We start from the raw sequence: 14,888 nt of genomic DNA, 5'->3' as shown, positions 1-14,888 counted from the left end.
GGCTTGCAGTCTCAGTACAGATAACTTCTTCACATTAAACTAGCAGAAAAGGGCCGAGCGCAGTGGCTCACGCCTGTAATCCCAGCACTTTGGGAGGCTGAGGAGGGTGGATCACGAGGTCAGGAGATCGAGACCAGCCTGGCTAACACACTGAGACCCCGTCTCTACTAAAAATACAAAAAATTAGCCAGGCGTGATGGCGGGCACCTGTAGTCCCAGCTACTCGGGAGGCTGAGGCAGGAGAATGGCGTGAACCTGGAGGTGGAGCTTGCAGTAAGCCGAGATTGCACCACTACACTCCAGCCTAGGCAACAGAGCAAGACTCCATCTCAAAAAATATATATATATATGTATGTATATATAAACTAGCAGAAAAGATCTCTGCCTTCTGTAACTGTATTCTACTGGAATGTAATAAATTTCATGTTTTCATAGGCACAGATAATCAAACCATAATTCTATCTCTGTTCTATATAGAAAGATCCCCGGGGATTGCCAAAACTGACATAGGATGCATAGGTATCATACTGTCCGAAACAAGTAACTCTTAAGATGTCATGAAAGGGAGGTTAGAGCTTCTCCTGTTCCCAGAACAGTGCCTTGTGCTTAGCAAGTAGCTTGTAACCATTTGGTAATGATACATAAGATTGCTGGATATATGTTCTGTCTTCAAAACTTGGCACATGTTCCTGTCTGGTTTTGTTTTGCAGCATATCTGTTTGTCTTTGTTCTTCTTTCTTTGATCGTAGTCCTGAGTTAAAGGTTGGTAGGGTTTAGGAAAACTAAAAAATGTATGCTTTCAGCTGTTCAGATTAGGTACAGTGGAATAAAATGTCATGATCTGATTTTCTACAAAATAAATACTGAAAGTGTCTCCCAAGAAACATAAAATTTCTTTTATTATCTTCTCTAGACTGTATTAGTATCTGGGAAATTAGGGAAATGTTTAAGTATAGTCATGCATTGCTTAACAGTGGCGATACATTTTAAGAAATGCATAGTTAGGTGATTTTTTTCATTATGCAAATATCATAGAGTGTACTTACACAAACCTAGATAGTATAGCCTACTACACCTAAGCTATATGGTATGGCCAACTGTTCCTACACTACAAACCTGTACAGCATGTGACCATACCTAATGCCATAGGCAGTTGTAACACAATGGTAAAAATTGTGTATCTAAACATAGAAAAGGTACAGCAAAATTCAGTATTATAATCTTATGAGACCCTCATTGTATATGCGATCTGTCATTGACTAAAACATCATTAGTCAGCACATGACTGTAATACATTTCAGTTTTGCACTAAGTTTAGGAACATTACCAAAGGGTAAATTAACGTTTTTTAAAACAGTCCTAGTACGTTAACTCAGGCATTCTGATGACTAATACACCTAACACTGCATTGTAGCATATGAATCTGGTGAATGTGGCATAGGAGAATAGATTCATTCAGTTAATATTTGAGTCAATTCTTGAAGACCTTCTGTATTTTAAGCATTTGGGTTAGGCACTGTGGATATGAAGATGAAAAAAATCAGGTCCCAACCACAGGGGCTTGTAAACAAACACATAAATGGGTCTGAAGGGTTTGTGGCTTAGAGGTGTGGGTGTCAGTCCAGGTACTGCTGCTTTTAGTTATATGACCTTAGGAATGTTACCTACCTTCTAATTTACTTTCTGAAAGCCACTGTTTCCTTCCTTTAAAATAGGGTTATCTTGTTGTTTAGTGATTAACTTAAACTTTTGTGTGTATTTGACAAAGTCTCACCCTGTCACCTGGGCTGGAGTGCAGTGGTGCAACCATAGCTCACTGAAGCCTTGACCTCCCAGGCTCAACTCAAGCCATCCTCCCAAGTAGCTGGACTACACATGCACACCCACATCCAGCTAATTTTTTTTTTTCTTTTTTTTTTCTTTTTTTTTTTCCGGTAGAGACAGGGTCTCGCTATGTTGCCAGGGCTAGTCTCAGACTCCCGGGCTTAAACAATTCTGCCTCAGCCTCCCCAAGTGCTGGAATTACAGACATGAGCCACTGCACCTGGCAAGAAATCTTAATAGTTGTTTTTTGTTTGTTTTGGTTTAATTTAAAAGACTCTCTAATTCTTCCATTGTCATCAGTGTCACTACCAGTTCTAGTTTATTTCTTCTTCTTCAGGCTACTGAGGCTCTTGAAGAAAATTATTTTCTTTGCCTCTTCGTGGTCTATTGCCCCAACTATACTGATGGAAGTCTGAGTTGTAGCAAAATCAAACCTGCCCAACTGATACCCCTCTGCTGGGGCACAGGAGTAAGGCTCTCTTCTCAAGTCTCATCAGTTGCAAGTTACAGCCATCTCCCAATGACTGGGACTGAATGCCAGTTCTTCTAGAAACCATTTCTTCCAGGTGTATAGACCCTTATTAGGGTTATTATGATTCACAGGATCTGCTAGGCCCTTATTGTACTACAAACATTAAACTTACAGATATTGCCCATTTCTAAGGGGATTTATAGCTTCTGCTGGCTGAAAGCCCTCAATGAACTCTGAAAACTTAATTTTCTACTCACACCTTTGGAAAAAGCCTGCTTACCCTGCACAGATCCTTGCTCAACACCGAGTAGAACAAAGTCCTCCCACCCCAACCCTTTGCCTTGACATATTGGCACTGAGATCCCAGGAAAACTTCATTCTGATATATACTCCAGGGTTTGCTAGCCTTCTTGTCTTAGTCTTTGTAGATCTTTAGAAAGAAACTAAACTATATGACTTCAAATGTTAAAATCTCTAGAGTAGAAAGGATGTTCACATAGAAGATTAGTTGAAAAGATTATCATGAAGATAAAAGTTGTGAAGGTAAAGATAGCTATAAAATTAAATAATAGAATAAAATTTCCCTGAGCAGAAGAATAAGACTCTGCAGGTCAAAGGGTTTATCAAGTCCCGGGAAAAGATTAATGATAACAAAGGCACTCAGCCGTACTCTAGTGAAATTCCTGATTTCCTAGGTAAAGGAAAAATATCACAAGCTTCTATAGAGGAGGAACAGGTTCTTTACATAGGAAAGAAAATCACATGAGCACCTGACATATCTAAAACACTAGAAGCTGGCTGATAGTGGAATAACATATAGGCAACCAAGATAAAGGGTTTCTTATCCAAAGGAAGGCATATTTGGATATACAAGGATTTAGAGAGTACTGTAACCAAATGACAATTCAATGAAATAGAAATCTCAAGACAGAGGAAAACATTAGATTTTTCTGTTAGGCATAGAGGAAAAAATTAGGTGTTTTCTTACACTATATCATTTTGTTTCATAAATTCACACTTAGCACTTCTACAAATTCCCATGCATTTTTATCTCTTTAAACTTAACTATATAAAAAGAATAGAGAAATAAAAGCCTTCTAAAAGTTCAATCTTGATGTGGAGCAAGGAGATATTGGTATGTATAGTATCTTGGTTGGAGAGAGGTTTAGACATAAATTTATTTGGATAAATAATAAATGTATTTATTACTGTTAGAATCCAGAAGGGAACTAATAGCAGATTTTAAGTGTTGGTAAAATTGAAAACAAGAATTCAAGATCAACAGGCAAGAAAAAAAAGGAGTATCCACTGAAATAGACCGAAAACAAGAAAATTTTAAAAAGCAACCATATAAATAATTGGAAGTAGAGTTTTGCTTCTAATTAATATGTACATTGTAATGATCATCACTCTTACCATATTATTGGAAGACCTCACATAAACTAAAAAGCCATCAAAGAGATGTGGTCACAGAGAATTCTAAATAAAATAAATTGCAAAGAGAAATGAACCCTACTGCATAAAGAAGTAAAGACAAGCAGTCACTTAAATACATGGGAACATTTATTGAGATAGAAACCAGGCAAGCAGAGGAGCAAGCCTTCTATAATCAGAGCTACTGCTGAGGCAAGGAGAGATTAGCTGAACTTCTAAGGACTATGTGGACTGGCATGATAGATTGGAATCTGAAAGATCCCAAATGTCACTCAGTCCTCTCCACCTATCAGTTCTCCCCAAGAGGACTTTTGAAGCTTAAGCACTGACAGGAAACTGGGAGTAAGGCAGAGAGAGTTCCCATAATCTCTAGAAGTTTAAATCCTAAAGTCCCCCTAGAAGGAATAACTCATCTCATTTTGGGGAGAGTTATAGTAGGTGTATTGAAATTAACTAAGCAACAGCCCAGTCCCAACCCAAGTCAACTCCTGATTTGAAAAGAGATCTACCCCTCACCCTAGCTTTCTGAAAAAGGAAATGGTGAGCCTTTTCTGAGGGAAGACGTTTGCTATTTCAGTCTACTGATTACATGTCTGGCAGTTCTAACCTATAATCAAATTCTGAGGCATGTGAATTAGCAGAAATAGATGACCCATAACAAAGAAAAAGAACAATGAATAAAAGGAATCCTACAGATAATCAAAATGTTGGCATTAGCAAGCAAGAATTTTAAAATATCTGTTACACGTATGTTAAATAACTTATGAGGAACCATGAGCAAAAGGAGTGCAAAGATGGAGAATTTCATGGAAGTCAGGATTTCCATTTCTCTTAAATGGAAATCCTAAAAAATAAATGTATTATAGTCTAGACCTGAAGATTATAACAGATAAAATGAAAATTCATTAGATGGACCTAACAACAGATAACAGCAGATAACAACAGATAGGACACCTTAAAAGAAAGGACCACTGAACTGGAGGGCAAAACAATAAAAATTGTACAGATTATTCAAATTGAAACAAAGATGAAGAGGAGGCATGGGAAGAAGAAAGAGTCATATCTGTGTGTCCCTGTGAAATGGATTAAACATGCAACTGGAATTGCAGAAGGAAAACAGAAAATATGGGTGAAGAAATATTTGAAGAAATAATGGGCTAGTAGTTTTCCTCTAATTAAAGACAACCTATAGACATAAAAAGCTTAGCAAGGAGAAGCAGTCATCAGCATTTAAAGCTTGTTTCATTTAAAGCTTGTTTCCATAACTGTGTTGATGCTGTCTCAAAATGGCAGATAGGAGGCAGGACTAACTTGCAGCTCCCACTTGGACAGACAGAGCAGTGCACAGAGAATCACATTGTGAACTTTTGCTCCAAGAACTACTACCAGAAAAGCCGAGAGAATCCACAGACCTGTTAGAGGGGGCAGCTTGCTGCTACATGCTCTGTGAGACAGCTGAAAAACTTAGTGCCCAAAGAGTGAGAGAAGGAATGTCCACCCCTGAACACACATCCTCACTGGGGAACCTGAAGGTCCAGATCACCAGAAAAGGATTTGACCTTACCTGGAGCTGAGACAAATTTAGAGAGCCGAGTGAAATATAGGGGTAGAGGAAGCAGTGGGAAGAGCCCTGTGGGCACTCTTGGTCCTCAGGGAAGCCATTCCTGCATTCCTGACTGTCTTGCAGGAGTCCTTGGGGAGGGCTGCCAGTGGAATTGAAGAAAGACGACAAGGAGAAGGAAACTTCTAGCTGAAGTTTGTAACAATTTCAACTGAAGGCAAAGTTTCCTGGACAGAATCCAAAGGAGGGAGCAAATGAGGAGTGCAGATATGAGCACAGAATCCACAGCAGGTGGGAAGGTGCAAAACCTGAAAGCCCTGCTTGCTTTCTCAGAAGGGAGGCTTGTAGCCTGGGGCAAGTTCTCAACCCTGCTCACTGGCTGCCTGGAAATAAACTCTTTGCTACTGAGGGGTAGAGTGGGAACGAGAGTGGCATTTTGGGATGCATGGGAACTGGGTGAGGCCTGTAACTACTGCCTTTCCTTCACTTCCCTGGTGACCTATATGACACAGCAGAGGCAGCCATAATCTTCCTGGGAAAGTAACTCCATCAGCCTGAGAACCACATTCCCATCCCACACAGCAGTTGCGGCAAGCCCCGCCCAAAGAGAGTCTGAGTTCAGACATACCTAATCCTGCGGGCGCCCCCCACCACCACCATGGTCTTTCTCTACCTGTCCTGGTACCTTAAGACAAAGGATATAATCTCTTGGGAGCTCTGTGGCCCTGCCCACCACCTAAGAAACCTGAATACTTATCCAGGTGACCCTAGGGCAAGCTTGTAGCCTCCCTATTCTACCATAGCTTATGTTCTCTTGAAAGCACCACCTTCTGGCTGGAAACCAACCAACACAAAACCAGCACACTAAACAAAACTACAACCAAGGACCATCACAGAATCCACTTCACTCCCCTGCTACCTCCACCAGTGCAGGCGCTGGTATCCATGGCTGAGAGACCTGAAGACGGATCACATCACCAGACTCTGCAGAAACTCCTCAGTACCAACACGGAGCCTGGTGGCTCTGCTGGGTGGCTGGGCCCAGAAGAGAAACAACGATCACAGCTCTCAGGAAGCCCCATCCTCAGGGGAATGGGGAGAGCACCACATCAGGGGCATCCCGTGGGACAGAAGAATCTGAACAATAGTCCTTGAGCCACAGATCTTCCCCTCTGATATAATCTACCCAAATGAGAAGGAGCCAGAAAAACAATTCTGGTAATATGACAAAACAAGGTTCTTTAACACCCCCAAAAGATCACACTAGCTCACCAGCAATGGATCCAAACCAAGAAGAAATCTCTGAATTGCCAGAAAAAGAATTCTGAAGGTCAATTATTTAGCTACTCAAGGAGGCACCAGAGAAAGGTGAATACCAACTTAAAGAGATTTTTTAAATGATACAGGATATGGATGGAAAAATCTCCAGAGAAACAGCATAAAAAAAAAAACAATCACAACTTCTGGAAATGAAGGACACACTTAGGGAAATGCAAAATACACTGGAAAGCCTTACCAATAGACTCAAACAAGTAAAAGAAACAACATAAGAGCTGAAAGACAAGGCTTTCTAATTGACCCAAGCCGACAAAGACAAAGAAAAAAAATTTTTAATGAACAAAGCCTCTCAGAAGTTTGGTATTATGTTAAATGACCAAATCTAAGAATAATTGGTGTTCCTGGAAGAAGAGAAATCCAAAAGTTTGGAAAACATACTTGAGGGAATAATCTAGGGAAACTTCCCTGGTCTTGCTAGAGATACAGACATCCAAATATAAGAAGCTCAAAGAACACCTGGGAAATTCATCACAAAAAGATCATCACCTAGTCACATCATCAGGTTATCTAAAGTCAAGATGAAGGAAAGAATCTTAAGAGCTGTGAGGCAAAAGCATCAGGTAACCTATAAAGGAAAATCTGTCAGATTAACAGCAGATTTCTTAGCAGAAATCCTAGAAGCTAGAAGGGATTGGGGTCCTATCTTTAGCCTCCTTAAACAAAACAATCATCAGCCAAGAATTTTGTATCCAGAGGAACTAAGCTTCATAAATGAAGGAACTCCAAAAGGAACCCTCAAAACCATGTAAATACATGGAAGTTAAATAAACAGATCCCAAATGATCATTGGGTCAACAATGAAATCAAGATGGAAATTTAAAAATTCTTTGAACTGGATGATAATAGTGATGCAACTTGTCAAAACTGCTGGGATACAGCAAAAGCAGTGCTAAGAGGAAAGTTCATAGCCGTAAATGCCTACAATCATCTGAAAGAGCACAGGCAGACAAACTAAGGTCACACCTCAAGGAACTAGAGAAACAAGAACAAACCAAACCCAAACCCAGCAGAAGAGAAAAAATAACAAAGATCAGAGCAGACCTAAATGAAACAACAAAAAAATACAAAAGATGAATGAAATGAAAAGCTGGTTCTTTGAAAAGATTAACAAAATCGATAGACCATTAGTGAGATTAACCAAGAAAAGAAGAGAGAAGATCCAAATAAGCTCAATTAGAAACGAAATGGGGGATATTACAACCAAACCACAGAAATACAAAAGATTGTTCAAGACTACTGTGAAAGCCTTTATGCATACAAATCAGAAAACCTAGAGGAGATAGATAAATTGCTGGAAATATACTATCCTTCTGGATAAAACAGCATAAAAATAGAAACTCTGAACAGACCAATAACAAGCACAAAGATTGAAATGGTAATAAAAAATTTGCCATCAAAAATAAGTTCAGGACTAGATGGATTCACAGCTGAATTCTATCAGACATTCAAAGAAGAATTGTTACCAATCCTCCTGACACTATTCCAAAAGATAGAGAACAAGGGAATCTTTCCTAAATCATTCTATGAATCCCGTATCACCGTAATACCAAAGCCAGGAAAGGACGTAACAAAAAAAAAAAGAAAACCGCAGACCAATATCCCTGATTAACATAAATGCAAAAATCCTCAACAAAATACTAGCTAACCAAATCCAGTAGCATATCAAAAAGATAATGTGCCATGATCAAGCAGGGATGGTTTAACATATGCAAGTCAATAAGTGTGATACACAACTTAAACAGAATTAAAAATAAAAGTCATATGGTCATCTCAAGAGAAAAAGCATTTGACAAAATCCAGCGTCCTTTATGATTAAAACCCTCAGCAAAATTGATGTAGAAGGGACATACCTTAAGGTAATAAGAGCCATCTGTGACAAACCCACAGCCAACATTATACTGAACAAGGAAAAGTTGAAAGAACTCCCCCTGAGAACTGGAACAAGACAAGGATGCCCACTTTCACCACTTCTGTTCAACATAATACTGGAAGTCCTAGCCATAGCAGTCAGACAAGGGAAAGAAATAAAGGACATTCAAATCAGTAAAGAAGTCAAACTGTCACTGTTTGCCAATGATATGATTGTATACCTAGAAAACGCTAAAGACTCATCCAAAAAGCTCCTAGATCTGATAAATTAATTCAGTAGAGTTTCTGGATGCAAAATCAATGTACACAAATCAGTAGCACTGCTAAATAGCAGCAGTGACCAAGCTGAGAATCAAACCAAGAACTGAACCCCCTTTACAGTAGCTGCAAAACATAAAATAAAATACTTAGGAATGTACCTAACCAAGGAGGTGAAAGATCTCTACAAGGAAAAGTAAAAAACAGTGCTGAAAGAAATCACAGATGACACCAAAAAAAGATGGAAACACATCCCATGCTCATGGATGGGTAAAACCAATATTGTGAAAATGACCGTACTGCCAAAAGCAATAAAAAATTCAATGCAATTTCCATCAAAATACCACCATCATTTTTCGCAGAACTAGAAAACAATCCTAAAATTAATATGGAACCAAAGAAAGAGCCCATGTAGCGAAAGCAAGACTAAGCAAAAAGAACAAATCTGGAGGCATCACATTACCCAACTTCAAACTATATTATAAAGCTATAGTCACCGAAAGAGCATAGTACTGATATTAGACCAATGGAACAGAATAGAGAACCCAGAAATAAACCCACATACTTAACAGCCAACTGATCTTCGACAAAGCAAACAAAACATAGAGTGAGGAAAGGACACCCTGTTCAACAAATGGTGCTGGGATAATTGGCAAGCCACATGTAGAAGAATGAAACTGGATCCTCATCTCTCACTTTATACAAAAATCAACTCAAGATGGATGAAAGACTTAAATCTAAGACCCAGAATCATAAAAATTCTGGAAGATAATATCAGAAAAACACTACTAGACATTGGCTTAGGCAAAGACTTTATGATCAAGAACCCAAAAGCAATTGCAACAAAAACAAAGATAAATAGATGGAACTTAAACTAAAAGGCTTCTGCACAGCAAAAGAATCAGCAGAGTAAACAGAGAACCCACAGAGTGGGAGAAAATCTTCTCAAAGTATGCATCTGACAAAGGACTACTATCCAGAATCTACAAGGAACTCAAACAAATCAGCAAGAAAAAAAAAATCCCATCACAAAGTGGGCTAAGGACATGCATAGACAATTGACAGTTGTCAAAAGAAGATATACAAATGGCCAACAAGCATATGAAAAAATGCTCAGCATCACTAATGATCAGGGAACTGCAAGTCAAAACTGCAATGTGATGCCACCTTACTCCTGCAATAATGGCCATAATCAAAAAATAATAGATGTTGGTGTAAATGTGGTGAAAAGGGAACATCCCTGCATTGCTGGTGGGAATATGAACTAGTACAACCACTATGGAAGACAGTGTGGAGATTCCTTAAAGAACTATTAGGTTGGTGCAAAAGTTACTGCGGTTTTTGCCATTAGTTTCAATTAGCAAAATCTGCAATTACTTTTGCACCAACCTAAGAAAAGTAGCACTTTTGCTCCAGCAATCCCACTACCATCTACCCAGAGGGAAAAAAAAGTCACTGTACAAAAAAGATACTTGCACACACGTGTTTATATATAGCAGCACAATTTGCAATTGCAAAAATACGGAACCATCCCAAATGCCCATCAATCAACAAGTATATATATGTGTATATACACCACATTTTCTTTATACATATATATATATATACACACACTCACACCTACACACACACACCATGGAATACTACTTAGTCATAAAAAGGAATGGAATAATGGCATTCACAGCAACCTGGATAGAATTGGAGACTCTTATTCTAAGGACTTTGGGGACTTGGGGGAAAGGGTGGGACAGGGGTGAGGGATAGAAGAGTACACATTGGGTACAGTGTACACTGCTTGGGTGACAGATACACAAAATCTCATAAATCACCACTAAAGAACTTACCCATGTAACCAAACACCACTTGTTCCTCAAAGACCTATTGAAATAAAAAATAAAATCAAAAAAAATAAAATTTAAAAGCTTAGCAAAATCCAAAGATAACACACATACACGTATACATATATATAAATGAAACCATAGATACCTCCTAATTAAACTGAAGAAAATGAAAAATTTATATTCCTTTAGAGTATAAATATACACACGTGTGTGTGTGTGTGTGTGTGTGTGTGTGTGTGTGTGTGTGTATGAAACCATACCTAGGTACCTCCTGATTAAACTAAAAAGAAAATTACAAAAGCAGCCAGAGGGGAAAAGTGTTACGTTCAGGGAAATCATAATAAGAATGATGACTTCCTTCTCATAAGAAATAATGGAATGAAATCATTTTCTAAAAGAAAATGGCTATTAACCTAGATTTCAATACCCAGCAAAACATTCTTTGTAAATGAATCCCTACTAAAGATTTTTCAGGAAAAAACATAGTCACCAGCAGACTTACACTACAAAATAACAGGGGGTTAATGATCTCATGTGAAAGCCTGGATCTGTAAGAAGGGATAAAGATAAATATATCAGTTTAAAACAACAATACTGACAATATATTTTGGTGTTTATAACATATAGAAGTTAAATATAAGGCAGCAAAAGCATAAAGGGTGGTTGAATAAATGGGGTTAACACTGTTTTAAGTTGCTTATATTATTCTTGAAGTAGAAGAAATCCTAATTCAAGGTATAGTACAGTGGTATGTTGTAATCTCTACATTAGCCATTAAAAAATATGAAGAGATGTAACTAAAAAGCCATCAGAGGACATAAAATGGAAGAGTAAAACTATTTGACTATTGCAAAAGAATATAGAAAAAGAGGAAGAAAAGAACAAAAAGAAATGCAATAAGATAGCAAAATGCTAAACTTCAGCAAAGCCATATGAGTAATTGCATTAAATGTAAATAGTCAAATCATTGAAAGGCAGAGATTGTTAGACTGGACAACCTAGCAGTAATATTTATTGATAGATTGATTCTTTATTCTGCTGACAGACTGCTTTTATAATTTTTTTCATTTTTATTTGTTGATAGGTCGATTTATTCTATCTATATATTCCTGAGTTCATTCGGATATATGCAGATTTTAAAATATTTCATAATAACATCAACATTTTAACTATATTCCTACACAATTATGTTGAATGAACATAACATTTATAATTTAGAGTATAAACAATAGCATTTTTATTTATTTCATATGTCCCAGAAAGTAAGTATATTATTAGTCAGGGTTCTCCAGAGAAACAGAACCAGTAGGAAGACCATAGAGAGAGAAAGGTTTACTTTAAGGAATTGTCTCAAACATTGTGGGGGCTGGCAAGACCAAAATCTGCAGGCTAGGCCAACAGGAGGGAGACGTAGGAAAGAGTTGCAGTTCCAGTCTGAAGGCAGCCTGTTGGCAGAATCCCCTCGCTCTCAGGTGAGTTGTCATTTTCTTAAGGCCTTCATCTGATTGGATGAGGCCCACTTAACATCATGGAGGGCAGTGTGCTTTACTCAAAGCCTGTTGATTTAAATGTTAATTCCATCTAAAATCTTCAAAGAAATATCTAGAATAATGTTTGATCAAGTATCTGGGTACCATGGCCTAGCTAAGTAGACATATAATACTAACCATTATAGCATGCTACTTATTATGAGCTTTCAATTATTGTTATACATTAATAAAAGTGAAATGAGATACAAATACAGATTTTTAAGTAAAATTTACCTAAAATAGGAAGTTATTTTGATACTTTTTTTCTAAAGTTTATTCCTTTCTATATATTTTTTACTGCAAGCTTGAACAAACATGCATGATTGTATTTCCAAATTATATTATTTATATATGTAATCTAAATTTAAAACTAAGATTATAACTTTGGATAATCCACTTTTTGAAATTCTAATTTTCAACACATTCTTATCCTAAAATGGAAACACTAAAATCTGTAGAGTTTTTTTTGTTTTTTTCTTGGTATTGTATAAACTGTATATATAGATTTTTGCCTGGTTTGCCTTGGTTTTTATTATTTTAAAGTTCCTTTTCTCCAATTAAAATTACTTTCTGTTTAGATAAGAATTTAAAAATCAGTAATCAGCCTAGGTCAATTTTATAACAGTCAGATTACAATAGTGAGAAGACGTGTGTAAGATGTTGTTAATTGCTGAACTCTGGCATGACCCCTCTCATTTGAAAGCCAGTTGCCATGCCACACTATTCTCAGTGTTTGCAGCTAGGATTGTGAGACTGTAGGGGCTGACAAAGTTGGGATTTCTCGATTTATTCTCTCTGTATTTCTATATTGTTAAAATCTTACAATAGGAATCTACATTACTTATTTGCCTGCATGTTGTACCCTTTGAAAAAAAATTAACCCAAAACTGGTGTTACTCTATGAATAAGAGTGTCTTTCCATCAAAATTACCTTAAAGATTTTATTACACTTAAGATGAAACTCTGTTCATTTGCTCTGTGGTAATTCTTCAAAAAAGGATATCCATGTTTTACTAGACTCTTATAGTCAGAAACTGTAATATATTCATCTTTTATCACTGAGTACCAAGAATAACCACTCAAAAATATTAGTCAATTGAATGAAGGTAGTATAGTGCTTTATACTTCACTGGCTAACAATAAATGTTACAAAAAATTAATGAAACAAAAACTGCATGTTTCATGATTCATTTTGAAAATACTCTTGCAAAGCGATAAAAAGTGATTGTTTGTGTTGATCTCACTTAATCCTTTACCGTACTTTAAGAAAAATGAGTCATATGCTTGTAGAAGAGAAACTAACATTTAAACTAGGAATTTTACTAATTGCTATTAACAGACATTGTAGTTCTTGCCTCTTGTCCTGCATATGACAGCCTTTAGCATTGTTTGAACAAACTATGTTAATATCCTAAATTACATGTTAGTTTGCTGGTGGACAGAAATTAGGAATTAAACAAGACCCACACTTGTGTTCATTTTTAACTTGAGTTAGACTTTGAACCAGTATCTTTACAGATGAGATCCCCTGTGTCACGTCCTGAAAGGGTGTTTATTACAAAGAAATGCAGTAGAGAACATTGGGAACAAAAAGATAAATCCACACATGATAAAAGAATATTTCTCAAGATTAGCCATCTGTGTTATCATTTTAAAGGAGGGAATCAGGGGAACATTTTTCTTCAGATACTCGTGGTGATTGAATAAATAGAGTATGTCATAGTAGGAAGTCAGATGATCAAAGAGAAATTCAGATGGATTTATTTATTCTTTTGAGAAAATAAGACAGTAGTGATTCACTTCATAGCCCTTGTGATACTTCTTTTTAAAAACTTCATATCCTTGAATCAGAAATAAAACTTTCATGGAGGAAAAGCAGCAGAGCCCAGATAATGGTGTAATTTTTGAGTTGAGAGCAGGATATGGACACATCTTGCGCTATTGCTAGACATCACTTGAATGGGAAAAAAGGCTTAGCTAACCTTGAGTCAGTTTAGACCAACTGTTTCTGACCAAAGAATTCATGATACATCTTAAAAGGATCTTGCCTTCCAAGTGAGACTTTTTTCTTGGAAGCTGTGTGAGTCATAATAAATGTTTTTCCAATAAAATGGCATGAATATTTTCAACATAAAATGGACAGGCTTAATAACCAAATACTCACAATGTTTTCTTTCCACAGGGATTATCAGCATAGAAAGAAGGCCTTGTAACCATCAGGTAGATACAGCACCAACGGTAAGACAGTCTGTTGCTACGTTGTTAAAAGTGTTAAGAAACTACAAAATTATACTGGTTATAGTTACAGTGCCATTGTAGAAAACTCTTAAAACCTCCCTTTTGCCAAAAGTTATATCCCTGCAAGATTTGTTCATATTAATGTTGTTAACTTAGAAATAATTTATAGTTTTGATAATGTAATTAAGTATTTGTGCAAATTGATTTTTGCCCTTCTAAAAATGAATGTTATTTTGTGCACTAGCATCATTATTTAAAGTGAATGTTTTATAATAGTGAAAAAAGGCCATTATGCTTCATTTCTCTTATAGGTTACTTTGCTTTATTATTATAGAACTGAAGTCTTATCTTTTATCCTTCTTCTCAACAAAAGGCATTTAACAATTATAGCATCTATTCACTATATTTAAAAAGTTGTATTAATAGAAGGAAGATAATTATTAGATTTCCCTTTTAGTCTCTGAATATGATATTTGTGTGAAACATATATTAGTTGCTAGTTTGCAATTGAAAGACTCATAAGA

General features: G+C 36.8%; 1 protein-coding gene across 15 annotated transcripts in view; it reads left to right on the top strand.

The window, feature by feature from the left end:
- AHI1 (Abelson helper integration site 1) overlaps positions 1 to 14,888 on the top strand; it is a 222,774-nt gene that overhangs the window by 134,240 nt on the left and 73,646 nt on the right. For all 15 annotated transcript variants that reach the window (XR_008625786.2, XR_004672188.3, XM_034962898.3 and 12 more), the window contains one exon: positions 14,309 to 14,364. Coding sequence is in view for 13 of the 15 variants with exons in the window: in XM_034962898.3 (XP_034818789.3) it covers positions 14,309 to 14,364 (56 nt within the window). In the remaining 2 variants the exon portion in view is untranslated. The remainder of the gene's footprint in view (positions 1 to 14,308; positions 14,365 to 14,888) is intronic.

The sequence above is a fragment of the Pan paniscus genome, chromosome 5 (genome assembly GCF_029289425.2).
Source record: "Pan paniscus chromosome 5, NHGRI_mPanPan1-v2.0_pri, whole genome shotgun sequence".
Classification (NCBI taxonomy): domain Eukaryota; kingdom Metazoa; phylum Chordata; class Mammalia; order Primates; family Hominidae; genus Pan; species Pan paniscus.
This window is presented reverse-complemented; position numbering and strand designations above follow the sequence as displayed.